Genomic DNA, 23,794 nt, shown 5'->3' on the forward strand with positions numbered 1-23,794 from the left:
ATTAATAATACTTTCTCTAAGTAGGTTGGTGAAGGATTAACAGGAAGGGTGCCTTGGCACAGTGACTAAGTTACAAGTGCTCAGAAATAATTTCTTTTCTTCTTTTCTTCTTTTCTTTTCTCTCATCTCAAAGAGGCAGAGAGAATATCTAAGTTCTAGCAAAATTGTGAATTTGCATGGTACTTTCTTCTTAGAAAATATCAGGTATGTATGTACAATATAACCTTATGTTTTTTAAGACTGAGAGAAAAAGGTTTTCCATATAATTACTGTTTTTTTTCCTACACAATGACTGAGAAATTCAGAACTAAAATGATGTCTCTTCATTGCTAGAAGCCATTTCTCTGCCCAAAGCCAAGCTTCACACATTTGTTTTCAGATAGAATTCTTCCCTAGCTAGGGATAATTAGATAATCTTACATTCAACAGATAATATTTTGGAGATAGAATTTTTGTTCTTCTGAGGTTTTTACAAAACACAGATTACCTTGATTTTCTTCATTAATTGAGTTTCCCTATGTGAGGTATACTTATAAACATAAAATAATGAATAATTCTGAAGGCTAAGCTGATATATATTCATAGCTGTTGTTAGTATAGTACCCTCTTATCCTTTGTTTTACTTTCACTGGTTTTAGTTGCCTGCCGTCTCAGTTTTTACTGATAAGCTGAGGTCTGTATATATTGCATGCAAAATTACAGAAGTAATCAATTCATAGCTTTTAAATTGTGCATCATTCTGACAAGCATGAGGAAATCTTGCACCATTCTGCTCCATTTCATCCAGGATGTAGATCATCCTTTTGTACAGTGTATTCATGCTGTGTATGCTACCTGCCTCTTAGTTACTTAGTAGCCTTCGTGATTATCAGACCCACTGTCACAGTATCTTGGTGTTTGTGTTCAAGTAACTCTTACATAGTATCCTTCTACTACCTCACAACTCCTATTGTACTTACTTCACTTTATTGCATCCTGTAGGCATTGTATCATCTCACATCATCACAGCAAGATAAAAGATGAGTATTGTATAGTAAGATATTTTAAGAGAGACCACATTCTGTTTTATTGTTATTCATTGCTGTTAATCTCTTACTGTACTTATTTATCAATTAAACTTTATTACAGGTATGTATCATAGGAAAAACATCACTTTATAGAGCTTGGTACTTTTAGGGATCCAGTGGGGGTCCCTGGACATTTCCCCAGCAAATAAGGGGAACTTACTATATTTTAAAAATGTTTTGCAGTTTTAATTCCACAGTTTCTATCCTGAGTTTTTTGAGTGTCAAGATTTTGTGGCTATTAAATATCATATTTAGTCACAGTTTCCAGGGATAGTAATAGACATCATCAAAGAAACATTAGATCATCTTAAAGCAGTTTAAAACACTCACACACACACACACACACACACACACACACACACACACACACACACACAATGTAGTCAGTTTTAGAAAACAGCAAGCTCCTTCCAAAGGCATGTTTTTCATTTCTAGAATATATTAAAAAAAACTTATTATAGTAAGATATTCATAATTAAAAAAGAACATTTACTGAAAATAATTCAAATGACCCTGAATGCCACTGTTCAGAAAAACCTATCAAAATAAAAACTAACTATGAGGGATGCTACCTTTAAGTGGCATAGAGAAGTGTAACATGAGAAAGATACTCCCATCTATCTTTCTAAAGTTCCTGATCTCATTGGCAATTATTATTCTTACTTACCCTCTGTGATATATGTCAGAAAGAAGTGGATTTATTTTTAAATACAACCCTGTTTTATTCTCACAAAAGATATGTTAAAGTGTCTTTCAGTCCTAGTAAGCAAATATGACCCAGTTTTCAATTCAATAATTTTTGAAACCCACAAAAGTATGTCAGGTCTGAAAGCATGGATGCCCCCTAGGTTTAGAGAAGTAGGAGACAACATTAGGAGGTGATTCAGTTAGCAGGAAACAGTTGTTACCTCCAAATGCTGTTGATTTTACCCTGCCCTAGAATAAAACTAGTTACTGCTTCTGTGAACCAGAGAGAATCATATAGCCCTTTGTTTTAAGAACTGATTTCTAGTATGAGAGTTTGGTTCACATGAACTCAGCTAAAAAATGAAATCTCCCAGCAGTTTCTTCTTTATGTTAAATAAACATTGGTCTCCATTAGTTGTGACTGAACTGCTGAACAATTCTGATTTTTTTGTGTGCCTCAAAGACATACATTTCACAATGGCTGTTTTTTATTTTTCCATTGCTTTCTGGATGATTAAACTAAATTGAATAGATTGTAAGTAGCATCAACTAAAGATGTTTCAAAGCAAAAAGTTAAATAATCTGTTCCAAGATTTTACTGAGAACTAAATTCCAGCAATTCCCTTTCATGCACTGCTGCCTATCTGCTTCTTTGTCCTCAGTTTCCCCATTCTGTCTTACCCCTCCCTCTTCATTGAATTATATGAGCTCTACGTTTTTCTCACTTTTCCTGCTTCTCTTTTCTCCTATCCCACCTGTTTTTTACTCTTCTGAAATCAACAAATAAACACACACACATACACACACACATTAACATACATAGAAATAAAGAGAGAGAAGAGAGATACATATTTGATCTTTCCTTACCGCGATGACGATGTTGGCTCAGTAGTTTGTCTTTGCACACGTGCATGTTTAATTAAATGTTCTTTTAAAGCAGTTTGGACTTCTGCTGGGATATCAGGGGAAGTGTGGCTGATTTTTATTGCAGGCTCAATAGCTTTTACTGCTGGCTTTCCATTTTCTTTTATCTCTTTTTTCTCTTCAGCCTCAAAAACTTCAGTGGGAGCACTTGAGATGCTCTGTGGAAGGGTACTGACATTGGGAGTCACAGGTTTGCTTTTCCAGCATGGCCAACACAATTTCCAGAAGACGAAAAGTGAGACAACCAGCAAGGCCAGTCCACAGAAGCTGACAACGACTGCTAACAGGCTGACTGAAATATCTGGAAAAAATTACAAGGTAAAGAAATATTAATCAATATTGTACATAAAGAGGCAGAAATGGTGAGATGATAGATGTTTGAAAAGTTTCATTCCAGTAAAATTTTCCAAAGGTCAGCAAGAAAAGCATGACGTATGCATGTCATTCCCAAGTAAACCACAGGGACTTAGGATTTTGCAAAGGTTGACAGCCTGCAAGCTGTAATGAAGCCATGAAGCTTAATTTTGGTCACAACAGAAATGCTTCTGTTTGCTTCATCTTTGATATAAAGATAATTCTCTCATTGTTCAAGCAATGAATAATCTTAAATATTTAGGCAGTCTGCTTTCTTTAGTATGAGAACTACACAGTATTAGTCATGAGTGGGTACATCATTACATTTTCAAACCTTCTAAGTCCATTACAATAACTCTATATTTTCCTAATTTTTAAGTCCTAAGTTAGTTAATGAATTGAGCTATGATGTGAATATTTATATCCCCTAACATTCATAGGCTTCAAGGTGATAGTATTAGGAGATAAGAGTCTTTGGGGAGGTGATAAGGTCACCAGGGCAGACTCTTTATGAATGGGATTAGGGCCCTTATAAAATAGGTCCAGAAAGAGCTGTTATGCCTGTCTATCCTATAAGAACACAACAAGAAGTTTCCACCAATGAATCAGGGAGGGGACCTTATTATAGTTTGTGTGTGTCCTCCAAAATTAATTCCTCAGTGCAGCAGTGCTGGGATAAAAGTCTTGTGGAAGGCCTGGGTGAGGTGGTAGAGCCCTTATGAACTACTCCATGATAATTCTGAGTTCTTACTCTTTGGGGTGTAGAATAGTTCTTTAATAGTAGATCATTATAAAACTAGGGGCCCCTAATATTTTGCCTCATCAGTATACATATGCTTGCTCTTGCATTTTCTATCATCAGTTGAAGCAGCAAGAGGCCTTCACCAGATGTGAACTTCCCAGTCTCTAGACTGTAAGAAAAAAGTTTCTGTTGTTTATAAGCTACCTAGTTTATGATATTTTGTTATAGCACTCTGAATGGACTAATGCAAGTGTCTTTAAAATATTGTTGTTAAAATAGTAATACACTTATTAACATATGCTTATTAATACATGATTAAAAGAGGTGGTTAAAAAGTTAACAAGAATGAATAAACAAATAAATTGGGGAGAAGCAACAAATCTCCTTTGCAGAAGAATTCCAAGCAATTTATGTGGCTATTTACCCTCAAGGAGGTGGCACATTTCTCCCACTTCTTAAGGGTGGGCTGCACACAGTGCATGCTGATTTTCTCCCAAGGAGTGCTGCATATAAAGGGGTAACTGTGTGATGGGAAGACCTAACTAAGCTTGCCCAGGTGATCGAGGTTATATCAACAGTGGTGAACCATGGCGATGATAAAATGTGATGAAAAATGGCATTTACTCTGTGGTCTTCATGCCCCAAACTCATAATCTGAGTCTAATCATGATAAAAATGTCAGACAAATTCCAAGAGAAGGGCTTTCTTCAAAATCCTTCTGTAAAATCTTAATTTTATTCCTTAAAGTTATCAAAGATATAAAAAAAAAAAAAAACAGAAAGGAAAGTTCAAGAAATTATATCAGCCAAGAAACACTTAAAGAGACAGGACCACTAAATGCAATGTGATTTCCTGGTTGGGATCCTGGAATGGAAAAGCCTTCAGATAAAAATGAAGGATATCTGAGTAAAGTACAGATTTTAGCTAATGTTTTAATATGAGTACAGGAGTTGAAATAAATGTACAATTCTAACATAAAAAGTAGATATTAGGAGATACTGAGTATGGAGTATGTAGGAGCTATGAGCTAGCTTAACAGCTTTTCTTTATATCTAAAACTGTTCTAAAAAATTAAAAAATAATGTTCCCTTACTTCATTTCATTCTCAGCCCTCCTAAGATGACCACTTAGTCATCACCATTTAGTAATCTGGTGCTGCAGTATTCTAAAAATTTTAAAAACCAAGTAGATTGCCTATGAAGGACAGTTTTTCTAGATTTGAATAGCCTTTTATTTTTATTTATATTTATTTAGCCTCAATATCAAATATAAATCCAATTACTTTCGTTTGTTTTAAATAAAAATGTTAGGAATATATTAATAGCTGAATTATGTCTTTCTCCCCACCCACCTCTAAATTTATATCCTGAAGTACTAATAGTCAGCAACTTAGAATATGACTATTTGGTGATAGGACCTTTGAATTAGTAATTACAATAAAATGATTTCATATGTGTTTATCCTAATCCAATGATGCTAGTGTCTTTTATAAGAAGTAGAGGTTAGGACACAGACACAACCAAAAGACACCAGAATGATGGTCATCCACAAACTAAGGAGAATGGTCTCAGAATAATTCAACTTTGCCCAAAACCTTAGACTTCTAGCCACCCAGACTATGAAGAAATAATTTCTATTGTTTAAGCTGTCAGTTTGGGGTGTTTTGCTATGGCAGCTCTAGTGCACCAATAAAGAATAATTCTAATTTTCTTTAACTGCCACTCTAAATCCAGTGGGTCCCCTCCCTCCTTAGAATTAATCATTGATACCAATCGGGCGTGTCTGTCCAGCCTCAACACTAATAAAAATATTTCTTATGAAACCATAAATACATACAATTACATATCCTATAGCAGGGCAAGAAAGTTGTGAGAAAGCAAGAGACCAAGGAGGAGGCTGAACTCATTTGCATAACAACTCCCTCTTTGATAACTAATCCACTCCTGTGGTTTCATTAATATTTTACATAAATGGCTTACTTCAGTTTGCTTTATTTTTATTTAATATGTGAGGTCTAGCTTCACATTAGTACAAAACTTTCCATAATAATTCATCATCACGTATCTCTAGATTATGCCCAGTGTTTCATACTACAACACAGCTACAATGAGCATCCTGTACCTTTGTCCTTATGCATGCATTTGTGAATGTTTTTCTAAGACAAATATCTCAAAATAGAATCTCTGGGTCATAGGTTGTACACTAGATTTTTCCAAAATGAATCCCAAGGTTGCTATAACAAAAATATCATATGAGTTTATCAGTTTCTATAATTTCAGAGAAATATTTTTGCATTTGAATTTTCACTGATCTGATGGGAAAAATAGTACCTTGTTTTAATTTATATTTTCCTGATTGAAAAATAAAATTTGCAGCTAGTGGAAGTCTGTTCAGAAGTTGAAGCATTTCCAAGTTTCTGTTGCTACTTAATTGTAAGAATAAAAATTAATTTTGATATGCTGTGATAGACATAAGTATTCTTCATTTTCAAGCAGCCATTAAACATTTCCCACTTAATGCCATTGGTAAGGAGGGTATGACCATACTTCAGTATTTTAGAATTCGCTTTTTTACCATTTTTAATTCATTATCATGTAACTTGAGGGAAAGAGAAAAACGTATAAAATTAATGTGCTTCCTGACTCTCAATTTTAAAATGAATTACAATAAGAGCTTCTGCTATGCTTTGAGTATGCTCCCTAAAGTTCACGTTTTGGAAATTTCATCCCCAGTGCAACAGTGTTGGAAAGTGGAGCCAAATAAGAGGTAATTCAGTCATGAGGGCTCTTCTTCCATGAATGTATTAATGTTGCTATCACAATAGTCTGTTAATGATAGGAAGAGAGAGTTTGGTTATACAAGTCAGTTCAGCAACCCCCCAGTCTCTTGCTGTCCCACAAGTTTCTTGCTTTGCCATGAGATTATACAATGAAAGATCCTTGAAAGATATTTGCAGCTGGATGTTGGACTTCTTAGCTTTCAGATCTGTAAGAAGCACATTTCTGTTCTTTATAAATTGCCTAGTTTATGGTATTCTGTTATAGTGACTAAACTTCAAGTCTTCATGTATTTTTAGCTGCACTTACATTATATATTTCTGAATATATTAACTCAACTTCAAGTTATTGCCTATGAGGTTGGAGACACAGCCAAGATGTAAAGAACCGTAAGACAGTGTGGGATAGAGGGGGAGGTGGAAGTAGTTTTCAGTTGGTAACTGAGTAAAAAATGCCTTTCTTTTTACTCATGGGGTCAAGCTCAAGAGAAAAATCCTTTGACACCACTGTTCCTAAGAGATGGTTTTGGCATTCATAAATTTTCATTTTAGGAAGAGCCCAGTGGAAATCTTTGAGATGACTTCTATTTTCCCTACTGCTAAAACTTTTCTTTCTAAAATTGGTATCTGGTTCTATGATGTGGGAGACCATACACCATTTCTACCAAACCAGGACACATTTGAAAGTGAAAGATTGTGAAAAAAATAAAGCCACAGTAGCAGGAAATACCAGGTTCTGTCCTGGTATCTTTCTCAGCCTCACAGCCTTTCAGGTCTCCCATGAGTCATTTGGCCAAATCCAAACTTCACATGACATCCCAAGGTATCTTTGTGATTTGGCCCCTGGTTATTGATTCAGCTTTATTGTTCTGCTACTCTCTTACCTACAATCCTTACCTTGACCATGATTTTTATGATTTTTAAAAGAAAATTTTGGAGGCTATTTCATGTCATTTCAATACAGATTCTCCTCCTACTTGGCCACTTAAGAATTTACATTCATCTTTCAACAATTATACCCAATAGTACCACTTCCCTAAAGCCCTCACTGCCACTTTTATTCCTAGGAACTTTTAAAGTATACTCACCACTGCAACACTAATATTATAGTCATGGATTGGTCTATAATCCTTTTAACCCAACTCTTGGGACATAACATACTTCAAAACATTATTTTCTTTTGCATATCAGACATGTAAAATGTTATACATTTTCTGGGATATTATCTTGTAACCAAGCATGACACTGTATCTGTAATGGGATATGTAAACACATCACAATAAGTGGGATCACTGAAATTCATAATAATGTATAATTTTAATTAATTAATTAATCAATATCAATTCCAGTGAGTTATTAGTGCCAGATTACTACAATTTAAAAAATCATTGTCAGCTTTCAGAGATTTGAGGGCTTTGTAATTGTGAATAGGGATTGTGAAATTCATACTTGTTTTGTTTCTCAAATTGGTAGTATTCCCATCTGACCAAAATAATCACTCCTTGAGCCTTCAAGGTAGGAGCCAAATTTATTCATCTTTTTATGTTTAGTGCCTAGTACATATCACATGCTCAGAGATGTTTATGGAGGTGCCAAATACATATTTTGGTATTTGTCTGAAGGTATTCCGATGTCTGTGAATTTCAAGAGGCTACATAACTAAAAGTGAGATGACTTGGAAGGAATGTTCAGGAAGTCTTCTATTAGGACGACAGTATTGCAGAGCATGCACAGTGGAACCACTCAGACCTGAATTTGAACGTGAAGACCACCACTGTGTGGCTTTTGGCCAGTTGTTTAGGTTTTAAAATCCTCAGTAAAATAGGGTTATCTCTATTTTATAGGAATGTTTGAATATGGAAGGTTAGGTAAAGTATTTGACATTGTTATCTGTACAAGTATTAAAAGTGGAATCAAATGCTTAATGCTTACATCTTTATTATGTAATTTTTTCCAACAAGTTTCATTCAACAAAATAAAAATAATGTGATTATCAAACAAGTGAGAATATAGAAAAATTTGCAGTCACCAAAACTTTTTAAATGACAATTTCATGATTGTGATTTAACACCTAACCATAATATGAAGAATGCTATATTATGAGTTTGGTCTTAAAACAATGTGGCCCCAGAAACATTTTAAGTCAAGATGTTGAAAAGATGGGATAAGAATTTCAGAAATAATATTCTGGCTGAAGAGAAGATAGAAGGGGAGACAGAATGCAAGAGGAAAAAACAGTTAATCCAGATGAGAGAAAGGAGTGGTTCTTTCTGAAGGAGGGTTGCTGAAATGAGAAAAAGAGAAGGTGCAGTAGAATGTTTGGAAATCAAAGCTGTAGTGAAGGAGGCTAGATAACTAGTGAAAGGGTATGAAGATTTAAAAAGGGTAGGAATGTGGCTCATTGGGAGACAATCAGGATGGTGAAGAAAGGATGACCAAAATTGCAGTTTGGGCAGATGCACTTGTGATCATGTAAGTAGAAATTGTGAGCAGGCTGTTGGCCATGCATGATTGCAACTCAGATAAAATTGAAAGGCTTCCCTAAATAAGGGGATGTGAATTCATAGAAGAGAAGACAAAAGTCCCTCAGTAAAATTGAGTACACCAATATTTAAAGAAAGAGAACTTTAAAGAACAAAAAGTTTCCATAGAAGATTGGGAAGAATAGAAAGAGACATTTTTAAAAAAATCATTTCAATTGGTCTTCATAGTAGTTGTTGGAAGAATATTTAAAGAAGAGGTCAGCAGTATAAAAAGTTAAAATAAAGTCATTGAAAAAAATTACTGTAACAAGTAGGTCTTTAATGAATTTTAGGAGACCAGTGGAGCAGTCTAATATGGTCCAAGAAATGAGTGGAAGTGAGGAAGTGAATTCTGTGAGCATAGAAAATTCCTTCAAGAAATTGTACTTAGGGCCTGGCAGAGTGACTTAAGTGGTAGAGCACCTGCCTAAAAAGAAACTGTACTTAGGAAAGGAGCAGAGAAAAAGGCAGTAACTAAAGTAGAACATAGAATTATAAAGGTGATTTTTTTTTTAAATTAGGATGTATGATATTTCAGCAAGCTTAAAACTGATGAGAAGGAACTAGTTGACAAGAAGAGACAGAAAGTTAGGCAGGGTAGTTAACAGTGAAGTTCTACAAAGGCGACAATGAATAGAATCTGGGGAAAAGGTGAAAGAATTAGATCACTTCTTCCTTCTGGATGCCAGTAAGTTACAGGCTTTTGAGCAGGAAGTGAATTCTTGTTTATACCTCGTATTTTCTCTCTGAAGGAAGAATTAATTAGAGTCAACTGCCAATAATTTTGTAATATTTGGGAATAATCTGGGATATTTATGAGAGTGAGAATATTTTGAAACAGGGACTATAAAGAACAGGAGAAACTGGATAGGAAAACATAGAAATTATTTTCTATATATTCACTAGAATATATAGAATTCTTTTGAAATCAGAGACTACTAAAGTGATACTAGTCTGTCTGGTGTTAAAACTTTCTACTAAATACTCAGTTGCTTTGGAGTAAGAAATAGAGAAATAATTGGAGTTATATATGAATGAGGGTTTTTTTGTTTTTCCAGGAGAATGTGGTAAACCCAAAAGGTAGAAATGTCTGCAATGATGAAATGAAGCATCGTAAGTGTGATGCCTTCTTATAGACAAGGGACTCACAGATAAGTAGAAAGATTAATGAATTGGAGTTTATAAATGAGAAAGATGAACATATAGGAGCTTTTTTATGGGGGGAAGGGAATATTTGAATTTGTAAATCTATGATAGCATTGTTCACCATATGACACATGTTTGAGCATGGTCATAAAGGTAAAGAGTTAAGGTACTTAAACTGTTTTTGCTGAAAAGCACTGACTCTTTACTTGGGCCCCACAAATTAACTGAAGGCAAGGTAAAAGCTAGGTATCCTAGCCTCCATTTTGTATCTGTACCCTTTGCTCTGAAGCATTTTCTTTCCTGCATTCTCTCTCTTGGAATGCAGGAAGGGCCACCTGCCAGGCTCAATGACTCTAATTATAATAAGGCTTCTTCAGACCAATCCTGAGAAAATTGAGCTGCCAAACCACCTGCTGTACCTATGCCCACTGGAACACACTTGTGACTGGGACTGTTTAATTATGTATACCTCTTCCCCTGCCCCCAATTTTTCCTTCTATTTAAATTGAAAGCAAATGTCTGTTAGAGGAAGATGGGTTGAAATACTGCCTTTCCTCTTCCTATGGCTACCCTGCCTGTGTTGTGTAAATAATCTTCCTTTCTCTGTCTTTCACCATTACTTGTCTGTTTTATTTGGAAAGTTAGAGCACATGGTTGACCTGATCTATGAAACACAGGAGTTTGAGGCTCCAGCCTAAAATCTCCTATAATAAGCTAGAGAAGAGGCAATCACTAGAGGAAAGAATTTGACAATTGGGATGTCATGGTGTTGAATATAAGTGGCTTGCCTTTGCCACATGGATTTTTATGTTACTTATAACAGTGAGCAAACTTCATGGGTTAGGTTCTTTCTAGCTCAGATTTTCAACATATCCAGATAATTAAAAAGAATCTATTACATGACATTTATCCTATTATATCTTGGTAAGATTGGGAGTTAATGAAATTTACAGAAATTAGATTAGACTCTACGATAATCAGGTTTAAAACTGCTCAATCTGGTTGGATTAAATACATTTGCATAAACATTTCTCTACCATTATTTATCTATTTGTTTGTTTTTGTGTGATTGTACATCTCTAACTCAGTTTAGCTATAAAGACTTTACTCTTATCATACAGCAAAATAAAACAACAGATTTCTGAAAAACTGAAAAGATCACTCGTACTAGGAAACATGGAAATCCCACAAATGCTAATTCCTCAGAATCTTTTAATAAAGTTGATCTTTACAAAGTCTACATGACCAGACCATAACACTTGCATTGTCTTATTCATTGAGGCTTTTCAACATTGTTACAATTATCTAGTGCCCATGTATCTGGTAATGGTTATGCAGAAATCAAGGACCAATTATAATACTGTTGATTCCATGACCCCTGTCTTAGTTAATATTCTTCTTAGATGTTGTCTTTCAGCATTATTTTATTTTCTAATTTAAAAGTTCCAGTCATCTTAAAATTTTTTTCAATATGGGATTTGAACTCAGAACCTCATGCTTGCTAAGTAAGCACTGCCTCTTGAGCCATGTTCCCAGCCCCTTCCCCTTCTTTTATTTTAGTTATTTTTCAGAAAGGGTCTCATGGCTGGCCTTAGACCATGATCCTCCAATCTATGCCTTCTATGTAGCTGGGACCGCTGAGACGGGGTCTTGATTTTTGTCCTAGCCAGCCTCTAACTGCAGTTCTCCCAATCTCCACCTCCTGAGTATCTGGGATTTATAGATGTGTGCCACCATGCCTGGTCTTTAATTTTTATAACGTATAAAAACGTGACTTCTCATGATTAATGAAAACTCAAATCATCAGCTTTTATTCAAAGAAGCTAAGGCAATTGCCCCTAAAATGAAAGTCTGGGATTGTTTTTGAAGTTAATTTATTGATACTATTCACATGATATTTTTATTATAACAGGTAATAGGTCTGATTTCTCTAACAAGGGAACAAGTTAATAGTGACATGAATTTCTTCACATGAGTTTTTCTCTCATGTAAAGAAAACCTGTCCTAACATAATCAGGCCAGGGCAGACATATCAACTTCAAGGTGTCTGTAGTCAAGTTCCATGCTTTTGCTCTGCTATTCAAAGATTTTTGCTTCTTTTCAAAAATCCCAATATGGAAAGCTACCATATCCACATACCAGGCAGCTGGATGGAGAATACTGAGAAAAAGGAGAGGATGAGGCATGTCCTTTCATTTTTCAGGTTATAACCTTAATGTTTGGTATGTCACTGTTTTTAACATTCCAACATAACATTGGTCAGACCTTAGTCACATGATCACACCACAAATCCAACTAAAAATAAGGGATCCTATTGCCATTAAGTGTATGGGGGAAAGGGTGAATACAGGGTAGCATCCAGCAGTCTCTTCCTCATCTCTAAATCCAGTTAATAATATAACCAATCAACACTCTTACCTTTGTAACAATGCCTCTTATATTCCATTTAAATTAATTTCCCTTTGCCTTTTCCTGGAATTCCAGTAAATGATAAAAAAAATCAACCTTTTATATTAATACCATATTTAGTTGATTACAAAATGCATTTTGGCAGTACTAGAGTTTGAACTCAGGACTTCATTCTTGCAAAGCAGGTCCTCTACCACTTGAGCCACACCTCTAGTCCTTATTTCTCTAGTTACTTTGGAGATAGGGTTTCTCTTTTTGCCAGGTGGGCAGGGACCAGGATTTACACTTCCCACCATAGCTGGGTCAGGCATGATCCACACATACCTAGCTTTTTCTGTTAAGGTCTTATGAACTTTTGCCCTGGCTGACCTTGAACCATGAGTCTCCCAATCTCAGATGGCCTGACATGTCTTTTTTACTTTACAATGGTGTAAAGTATATGGTAGAAACTATATTTTGAAGTTTGAATGTTGATCCTTTCTTGAATTAGCAATATATGTACAATATTTTCTTGTGATGACCAATTATAAGCTAAAATTGGTGATTTGAGCACATTTAAAATATGCTAGTGTAAACTGTGATGTTCTGTAGGTTGGATGTATTAAGTGCATTTTAGACTTACTTTCAAGGATATAACCCCATTGTAAGTCAAGTAGCATTAGTATTACACAGATATTTCCACTTTCCTAGAACTTCAGTAAATTCGGCATTTACTGTGAAACACAAATTTAGCTATGTACTCACAGCTGTATCTGAACACACTCTGAGAAAATCAGTGACATCCATATTGTTTTCAGTTGCTTTTGCATGAGTATGTTTCTCATTAAATTCTAGTCTTTAAATGCTTTCAGTGTTCTATAAAATAGTTAGTTCTATGAAAAGCTAAATATTTTGTATATTTATCTGTATAGGATATTGAGTTAGACACTGGAAACACAAAGATAAACATATATACAATTTAGTTTCACAAGGCATTTGGAGATTATTAAGTTGAACCCATTATTTTACAAATTAGTTAATTTTGTTCATTCATTCAACAAATATTTATTAAGCCTCTAATATGTATCACAGATTTCTCTAGGCAGTGAGGATAAAATAACAAGCAAATCCCTGTCCTTAAAGAGCTTACATTGTACTAACATCATTAGAATAAATGTAGAAGATGAAGAATCTAATTATACTTTCAAACCATAGATAATTTTAATTGCCCTTATAAATTCCATTAAACATTTATGGTGATATTTGTCTTCTACCAAAACTTTGTTTTAAAAATCTTGAAATGGATGCAAATGAATCCTAAAAATGATTTTTTGTAATAGCAAAATCACAATGATGATTAAATTTTAAAGAAAATGTGATGAGAAAAATGGACAATGAGTATTTTATGTGTAAAGTCACTGTCACAGCAGTCAGATTCAGAGGCCTCCTGTGCATATACAGAGGAAATATAGCTCTTAGTTTGTCTCAAGGATAATAAAAAGGTTAAGGGCAGAAAAGCCCTCAAAAAGTCCCTCCAATATTGTCAAATTATTGACATCTTGGCATTAAGAAAAATAGATGCATGTTGAGACCTGCTTAATCTTTGAAGATACTTATTAGTTTGTCTTCAAAATAAACAAAGCCAAGAACAGTGAGCACTGACTGGAAGATCATGTGAGGATATAGCCAGCATTGATACAAGTTGGCCATTTTTCAGTGAAGTATTGATGTGATGGGAGGAAAAAGATCCTCTCATCATCCTTTTCCAGGTGTGTCTACAGTTTTTAATTCATTGTGGTTCCATTATTCTTTTTCAGACCTACATGTCTCAAGGGAAAATTTCCATTGCTATGTTTGTAAAGTCTAATTCTTGAGACAAACATGTAAAACTTAGTTATGATGATGCAAAAATGATAACTCAGTTATTTGGGTAAATATCTGCTCTGTGTCTGTAGAGAAAATCTATCAAGTATCCCTACTAAAGCTCTTAGCAATAAACTCAAAATGTCTTGAATTCAGAGAAAAGTCACTACATAAGTTAAAATATGTGCTTTTCTATCTGTTTTCTTATAGTAAAGTTGAAATTCATTGCTGTATGCTTATCCATTTTCCCAACTCTAAGAAATTAAAGAATACATGTATGAATTTAGAAGAATTTATCTTTTTATTTTATAATCTTTAATACCAAATCAAAATTGAATAAAAATGCAAAATTAAAACACTGATGAATTAAATGCTTACTAAAATATTTTCACTAAAGTTAGGTCTATACAGCTGAGATGTGAGTGTAAATGATCTAAGTGGGTTTCATTAGCTGTGATTTTATGAGATCTGTCTTTTAAAGAACATGGGTTCCTTGAATCTGATAACTATTCAAGCAGCTATTAAAGATTGGCCAGAAATGAACTTAAATCCAGTAAATGATTATGTATATGCAGTTACAGTATACCTGAAAAATAATATTTGACACCAATATATGCTTTGTATTTTCTCTAAGCATTCTGGTGTTATACCATATTGTACAGTAAAATGAATTTAGTGGGTGACACTAAATTTGGGGCAGGGGGGAGAATCAGTGGCTTCAAAAAAATATCTAAACCAAAATTTTTTGAAAATTGCACATGATGGACTTTTTAGTATCCTGGTAATGTTGATGTGCACAATGGCGCTCATGAACTATTCCAAAAGTATAGTGATGTTGGCAGCTGTAGTCTAGGTCTTCACAAACTTTACTAAAATATGACCTTGGTCAACTTGATTGAGGATTCACAATGGTGGTAACACTACTGCTGCTTCTGCTGCTACTGTTATGGTAAAAGAGATGGTGATTCCTGTTCTTTATTGGCATTTACAAACCTTACTAATAGATGTGATTCTTAACTCTCTTAATGTGGAACAACTTTACTTAGGAGTGCTGGAATCTCTCTCCTTGTATTTCTGTGTCAAGAAATTAAAACCATATGAAGTTCTGAAACTGGAAATAGTCACTGCAGTAAGAAAAACTAATACCACTGGGGCAATGCTGATTGTTTTATAATGAATAATCACTGTACCACTAAAAGTCATGGATGTTCTCCTACCAACAACACATGTCACACTGAACAATGAGCATAAGGATCAACTACTGGATGTGAATTTATTCAGGAACCTATCAAGGACACATGAAAATATACTTTACAGAACAATATGAAGCTGAGTGGCTAATTAATTTAATCAACATTTAGTAAATAATATTTGAATGTACTTTATAGATATCTATTAATATTAGAAAATTGCTTTCAGATTAAAATACTTCACTTCTATCTGTTGTATAATTTGCAAATGGAAAAATGTAGAGCAATCATTTTCATCTTCATATCTCCTTTATAGTGGTGGTCATTTAATATATATTCACATAAATTGAATACCTCACTTCTATAGTAAATATTTTACACTAAGGGGAGGGAAATATTCACGCAGTTGCTTTAGACTAATTTTTCTCCACTTTTTTTCATAAGTGAAAGTCCAGAAGGAATTAGGACTACAAGTGCTTCTTATAGTTCTTAGGAAAACCTCAGAACCTTTTGCACAGTTCATGTACTGTGTTTTACCTTAAGCTTCTATAGTCACAGATTTTAGAAAGATTTCGAAGCTAGAACCATTATTTGGCTTCCAGCCCTCACACATTTTCTACCATTGAGACCCAGGAAACCAAGGAAACTTGGTGTGGGATCACAAAGGGGCAGGAGAGGGGAAGCATCAGTAGTTTTATCCACAGTGTCAACTGTTAAGTGATCAAAACACAGGTCCTTAAACTTAAATACTCTCATTTCCTCCACCATACCACCTTCTCTATGTCATAGCTCAAGTGTGGGTGTAACTTAAAAACATTTCAGAAAAGCCTGTTCAGTATCCTCATAGAGGTCTGCAACTATACATATGACAAACACACGATGTTCTCACTGTCCCTTCCAGTGGAGTTTTAGTCTTAGGAATTTAACACCTACTGAGAAAACGGAAAAGACTCTCAGTTGTGTTTATACATTCACAAAATGTCTACGTTTCCAGCATGTGGAAGCAACAACTATGTCTTATTCTGCTCCAGGGTCCAAGCAACAGCACCCCAGGTTCTGCCAAGTGCTAACAGAAGCCCCTCTTGGCATCTTTTGCTATTACCAGAGAATTCGAAAACCTCGCAGATATTCCACGTAAACAATTGTATGTAAAAGCTAGACCAAATATCATCCCACTCCCTCCTCTGTCTTGGATCCCGGATTGGGTGGGTGGGTGGGTGGGGGATTCACTAGCGTGCCCTTCTTTCCGCCTTCCCAACACACTGGGTTCTCTGCTGCTGCTTCCTGAGCTTAGCGGTCCAGCTCTTACTTGTTGCCCTGGCGACCCTTAACCCTTGACTCCGAGCCAAAGGACCGCGGAAAGCAAAGTGAAAGCAAGACCCTAGGAAAGTAACAATAACCTTCCAGCTGAATGCTGAAAATCTCCAAACCAGTTTCTGGTTCCCAACGCAACATGTGACCCTAGGGTCATTTTCCCGCGTCCCTCTCGACCTTGTGCGCAGCATAGCAGGCTGGATAAACCCACCATTTCGCGCGCGTAAAACCTTTCCCCCAGTATGGCTAAAAAGGTGGTGCTTATTCTCCCCGTATTCCTAAAGCTTGGGAGAAATCTGTCACCTGAGATTTGTTTCCATCTCTAGATTTTTGACTGTGGCTGTTCTCCTCCATTTCACCCCATTTTCTTCCAAGTTTCTTGACTGAGTACGGAGGATGCCTGTGTGCTGGGGAGGGTGGCCGACTGTGCGTGGAAAGGATTTCTAACCAATCTTCCACTTCCTCAGTATGTGGCCTGAGCCTTAGATGTCGTCTCAAAAATGGTATCAACAATCTCTGTTCTTTTGCCGTTACTGTCATGAAGCACTGGAAAACCTATAATGCAGTATTAAAGGGCTTTGGCTACTCTCAGGCACTCGACAGTTTGCAGCCCAAAGTTACCTTTATGGGGCTCCTTTCTCCTCCTAAAGGCCGGGGGTTCTTTGCATCCAAACACAAACTGTACCACCAAGGCCCAGGTCAAGTTGGTGACCTGCGTCCCGCAGGACAAGCTAGCATAGCCTGGGTCTAGCAGGCGAGCCGCCCCCGCGAACATCCCGCGGGGAGCGTTCCAGGCGTCGCTCCCCGAGCTCGCCTCTTGCACTCGCGGCTGGAGACGAGAGGCGTGGGAAGCACGGAGAGGGCGCGGGAGCCAGGGACAGAGAGAAGGGCGCCGGGAGGCAAGAAGCCGATCAGAGAAGGGGCGAAGCCCGGCAGGTAGAGGAAGAAACCCAACCCCATCTCCCCGCGCTCCAAGACCCCTGCAGCGGAGGGGAAAGAAGGCTAGAGGTGGGAAGGCTGAGCCCCAAGGATGTCCCGGGAGCCGGGAGCTGGGCGCGCGGGCCCAGAGAGACGCTAGGAGTGGAGAGACGCTAGGAGTGGACCTCCACAACCCGGTTACCTGTGCTGCCTCCGCCCTGGCTGCCCCTGTCCCTGGGGAAGATGCCCGAGCACTTCTCCCACTCCACCTGGCCCGCGAAGCACAGCTCGGTGACGATATGCAGCGCCTTTTGGCACAGGCTGCTCACTCCGTCCTCCTTGTGGAAACTCATCGCTTGCTTTTCTTCTTTTTCCCAGTTAGCCGTCCTTGCCCCTTTCCGTCACCTCTAGGCTCGCCCCTCGAGCGCCCTAAGCCATCGCCAGCCGGCGGGTTCTTTGACCAGAGAGCGCGCAGTCAAGAGCCCGCAACTCTTAGGGGCCGGGAGTTGGCCCCATGGCGGGAGCGGAGGGCTCAGGAGAAGGCAGAGAGGCCCCGGCGGGCCCGAGCCAGAGCAGGATGCAGAGCTGGAAACCAAGGCTGCGGCCGCGGCGAGGTGTGTGCCAACTCTCCCGCCGAGCGCGCGAGCGAGCCCAGGCGAGCTGGAGCGAGGGACCCGGCATGGATTGCGGAGGGGAGGGGGAGACGGCAAAAAGCCAAAGCCCTCAACTCACGACAACGCCCCACTCTCTTCCCCGCGCGCGCGTGTTTGTGAAGGGGGCCGGGCGGCGGCGCGGCCAATCGCAGCCCGGCGCGGGCCGGGGTAACAGGTGACTGAGCGCGCACCTCCCTCCACCGCGCCCTGGAGGGCACTGGCAAGCCAGGACGCTGAGGCTGGGGGTTTCTTCCAGTTGCAGCGGCGCAGAAATGCCCTCTTTTCCCCCTACACTTTCCAGGACCTGTTTCAGATCTTTTCTTTCCTTTTCTCTCCAACTTTTCTACTCTCTGGGTTCTAGCCACTTCTGCTTTTCTAGAATAGCCATTCCAGAAAATCTGAAAGCATTTAATTAAAAAAGTAAAAACTAAACAAAAGAATAATCGAAACCAGACACTCCAAAAAAGAGGAAAGATGTCTCTGTAAAATAATTTTAAATTATTTCGACAGTGTTGATTTAGGGACAGAGAATACTGTACCTGAGAGGATTTTATTACTGCTAGTGAAATTCACCATAAGGCACATTGCCTGTTTACCCAGTTCAGTTTTTCATGCATAAATACTATGAATGGTCATATTTGAGTTTATTGCCTTTAATAGTTAACTCTCTTAGATCACAAAACGAAATGTATCATTTGCACTAATACTCTGTTTGGATTTTGTTCATTAAACCGTAATTGACAATTGAGAGAGAGTGCACAATTTGATGGCCTTTATCTCTTTCCCTAATTACTTCAGTACTGAAAATGACAAGACGTGGTTGGTTGTGGGGGGTGTTGATTTCCACCTGTCATGCACCCCTGCTTAATCTGAAAGAGACTGTTTTTAGGTTTTTTTCTCCACATGCAGAATGGAGAGCTTGACCTGGGACATCCTCAACTCTTCCGTGCCTGTAATTCTCTAATTTAAATGGCTGGAAATCACTAATAGAGATAAAACTACGAAATAAAATTAGTAGACACGTGCCACAAGTTACAATAAATACATAGACATAGTTTTAAAATCATCTTCATGGAGAATTTGATCCCATATGATAACCCTGAGGAATGATTTAACTATCGCTAGGTGAGAGGTTCTTTATTTTTGAAGTGGAATATCCCAGGCTTGTCAATAAATAAGTCCTTTCATCTTAAATCGCTAGTCAGTCTCTGTGGTACTTATTTCCTTTGGGTGGACACTGTGGTAAAGCTTACTATAAAAATGGGGCACAGCACCCAATTAGATTAAGTATTCATTAATTAATCATTTTGACCTGATTCATAGGACAATTGGTTTAACCGGAACTATTTTTACCACAAATTAAGACAAACCAAAATCCGCAGGCATCATTTGATTTTTGTTCTTATGCACATTGATTGGATGGCTTTTAGATCAGATTGTCCAAAGGAATAATTTCACTGTCAATTTCAAAACATCAAATGTCTTCTGTAGGCTCAGAGTTAAGTATTAGACTTTAGTAAGAACCTTTCCAATTATCCTTGCCCTCTGTTTCTCTATCGTCTAGTCGGACTCATACAAAACCAGGCAATGCTCTCCCTTCATATTTACTGCATGAACAACCTGCTGTGGGAGAACCAAATGAGGTGTTTAGTTTATACTACCTCCAGGCTCTAATTGCTTAAGTGGAGTAATGTAGAGGTCTCTCTAATGACCCTCATGTCTGATTTCAGTGTTATGTACTAAGTGAATCAATTCGGAAAGTAACGTTTCTGGTTTATGTTTATGCTATTTCTGACCCATTGCTGCTCTCACTGCTGTGTTTCCACAAGCAGGGTTAATTTCACTTGGCTATTCATTTTCTCTGAGTTTATTTGTTTGAAAGTATTTTCCTTTCATCTAAAATGAATACCATAAGATTTTGATTTTTCTCTTTGTTCTTCAGACTATCTCTTAGCTCATTAACAAGTGAATCAAAACACTTTTACTTGTCACTTATTTGTAGTTCTGGTATGAGTTTTGGGGAAAGTTGGTACTGCATTCAAGGTCTTTTGTGTTTTTGTTTGTTTTTTTCAGTGCTGAAGGATAAATGACAAGAATTTCAATTTTCAGTCTTAAAAAAAAATGCCAACAATTTCAGCTCCCAGGAGCCTAAAAAGAAAACCAAGCATACAGATTTATGTTTACTCCCCCACCCATACTCTGAAGGAATTGCTAGAATAATAAAAGGCAGGAGAACAAGTTAGACTGATATTTACTATCCACCATTTGTTGAGACAAGAACTATGGTGGGCATTGTAATGGTCTCCATCACAACTTTCTTCTGAATGATCTCTGCATTAAGTGAAGGAGGTTTGGTTTGGAGGTGAAGCGCCTACGAGCACTAAGCATGCCCCTTGAGTGGTAAATCTGAATATTCAATTCTGTGATTTCCCACTTGTTCAATCCTCTTCCAATTCCTTCTTCCCCTTCTCATGCCCTGTTCAAATCCTCAAGGAGGGAAAGAGATAAGGTAAGGGATACATGGGAATTATTGCCAAGACTGTACTTTCAAATTATTATTTGACCCCAAGAAAGCAACTAAGAAGGTAAATGAAGACATTAAAAGAAGTCTCAGAGCAGCTAAACTCAGTCTGAATGATGATGAGAGAGAAATATCAAATGATAACTTATTTTACTACTTTCCTTTTCTCTGTTCTACAGGCAGCTGGGAGCCACAATAGTCTAACTTCCTATACACACATGAGCCTGGTCCATACTCCTTAGCTCAGGATGGCATTGCCACTTGTCTGCAGTTGCTGCTGCTGCTACTGATGGCCAGACTTGTAGTTTACATAGGTGGAAGTTCCTATTGGGAAGGCCAACTCCATGTCCTTTACAGACATCCCAATTCATCTTTCTGCCAGATGTGGTATTTTCTCTTTCTCATGTGTTGACTTCATTCATTCTGATAGATACACAGTGGGCATTTCAATCTGAGACTCATATTTGAGTCTTTCTATTTTGAAAAATTTAATCAGTTTATTCCTTTAAAAAATGTTCCAAATTGGATTTTTCTGTGTACTCCTTTCCTGCAACCCTTTATGTTGGATTTTTGACCACCAGGACTGAAACTCTAATTTTCATCTCTCTTCTGTTTTCTATCTCTATCACTCCTACTTCTTGTACTCTAATTTTTGGGAGATTTTCTTGACTTTGTCTCTTCTTATTTCCCTACCATATTAATTATGCTTTCTTTACGTTTTTTTCCCTTGCAGTGCTGGGAATAAAACCTGGTTCTAACCCATGCTAGGCAAGTGATCTACCACTAAATTATACCCCAGGTCCTTTTATTATGTATTTTAAATTATGTATCCTAACCCCTCCTCCATTTCTGTCATGTCTTTTTCCTCTAAATACCTTTTTGGTTGTTTGTTGTCCTTTGTACTGGTGGATTTTATCAGGTGCTGTTGATCTTTGATTCTCCATTTAAGAGCATTGGATCATGGATTTGAAGCCCCAAGTGCATCAGCAAGGTAAATAACTGAGCTGAGCTGTATTTTAATTTGAAGCACCTAAATATCAGTATTCATAGCTTTACTCAATGGAGTAAAGAGACTATCTAACCTCTCAGTAGGAATGTGGGGTGATAACCAAAGTCTGCTTGCTTTAACTTAACACCCCTTTTTTCTCTTCTGAATCTTCATGTACTCTCTTTTGTATATGGTGTTTAGGGTCTGAGCCTCTCTTTTCTCTTTTTTTGGGTGATACTAGGGTTTGAACTTGAGCCATGCACCTAGCCTTTTTTTGCTTTAGTGATTTTCCATATAGGACCTTGCACTTTTGTCCATTGCTGGCCTCAGCCAGCCTTCTTCTTACGTGTGTCTCCTGTGTAGAGAGGTGTACACCACTATGCTCAGCTTGTTGGTTGAGATGGGGTTTCACTAACTTTTTGCCCTGGCTGGTCTTGAATTGCCATTCTTCTAGTGTCCATCTCCCTAGTAGCTAGGATTACAGGTATGTACCAGTACACTCGGCTCTTGGAGCCTTTGTAGCTTAATACTTCCAGGGGAATAATCACAAAGCATAAAACATGCATGAGTAGAGACTTGAGCTTCAAGACACCTTAAGAATTATACTAGATAGGAGCGAGAGATAAGATCAGTGGTAGAGTGCTTGTCTAATATATACTGTACAGGCCCTAATGTTAACCCAACACCTCAAAAGAGAGAGACAGAAAAAAAATAGAATTATATGGGGAGGTAGAGTGAGATGTCCCGCTAAGATCCTCTGGCGATCATCTCTTGACAAACATACCAAGTTGAACAGTTATTTCACACCAAACTACCTTCAAAAGAGCTAAGAAAATCAGGAGACAGCCTAGAGTTCCCGCTTTTGATGTATCAAAATGAAAAGACAAAGATATATTGGGTAAGATAAATAGAAAAAAGTTGCATCACCCATCCCCCCAGCTCCAAGTAGCTAAATATAAAACAGATACCTCCTACTTCAGGGAGGAGGAGAGAATTAAGTCCAGGTCTTAGGCTTTAAACATAGTACCCAGCCTGTCAACAGTGAAATACAGTGCTAAGCAAACCCCCATGAATCCTGCTAACAGACAGTATTCATGAACTGAGACCTAAGAACTATGTAAAGCCAGGTGGCTGTTTGCCTCCACCAGCCATCCTCCAACCTCAGGCAGCAGAGCAGGAAGCAAGGCTTCACTTGCCAGGGAGCAGGGCACAAAAGCTAGCACAGGGCTTTGTTTTGGAGCCCAGTTCCAGGTGTGCTGTGGTGAGACTCAGCACCTACTAGAAATGGAAGTCCCCTTAATGCAGGCCAGAGCTCACCAACAAAGCCTCTAGACTGGCCCCAGCATGTCCCAGTGGGAGAGACTTGAGTTTTAGCCTGTATTATTTCTAGCCTTGGAGTGGGCCTGGGCACATGCTTGCCATCCTTCCAAGACTGGAGAGGCCTCAAAGATATGACACTCAAGGGAAACCCCATCTAGCATCAGCCTTGGTTGCATAGGGACCATCTCCACCACTGGCCTTCCCCCCACTCCACCCCAGACAGCATAGCTATGCCAAGGAAGCAGTTGTACAGAGTGTTCTAAACTGCTTTAGTACCAGGCAGAGACCTGTGCCCCAATAGGCTAGACTCACTGCCAGCCATGGCAAGGGTGTCAGTTTACCCCTGAGACTAGGCAGGTCCTTGCTGCTGTGAGACTCAGGCACAACTCAACTTAGTGTCAGTCTATGTAGCCAAGGTCTG

General features: G+C 37.9%; 1 protein-coding gene across 2 annotated transcripts in view; it reads right to left on the minus strand.

Annotated features, from left to right (window-relative positions):
• Positions 1–18,642, minus strand: part of Syt10 (synaptotagmin 10) — a 54,219-nt gene extending 35,577 nt beyond the window's left edge. For both annotated transcript variants that reach the window (XM_074083114.1, XM_020154825.2), the window contains exons 1-2: positions 18,094–18,642; positions 2,622–2,979 (exon numbers count right to left, since the gene is read on the minus strand). In XM_074083114.1, the coding sequence (XP_073939215.1) occupies positions 2,622–2,979; positions 18,094–18,244 (509 nt within the window). In that variant the 5' untranslated portion in view covers positions 18,245–18,642. The remainder of the gene's footprint in view (positions 1–2,621; positions 2,980–18,093) is intronic.
• Positions 18,643–23,794: the final 5,152 nt, after the last annotated feature.

This window comes from Castor canadensis, chromosome 8, assembly GCF_047511655.1.
Source record: "Castor canadensis chromosome 8, mCasCan1.hap1v2, whole genome shotgun sequence".
Taxonomy (NCBI): domain Eukaryota; kingdom Metazoa; phylum Chordata; class Mammalia; order Rodentia; family Castoridae; genus Castor; species Castor canadensis.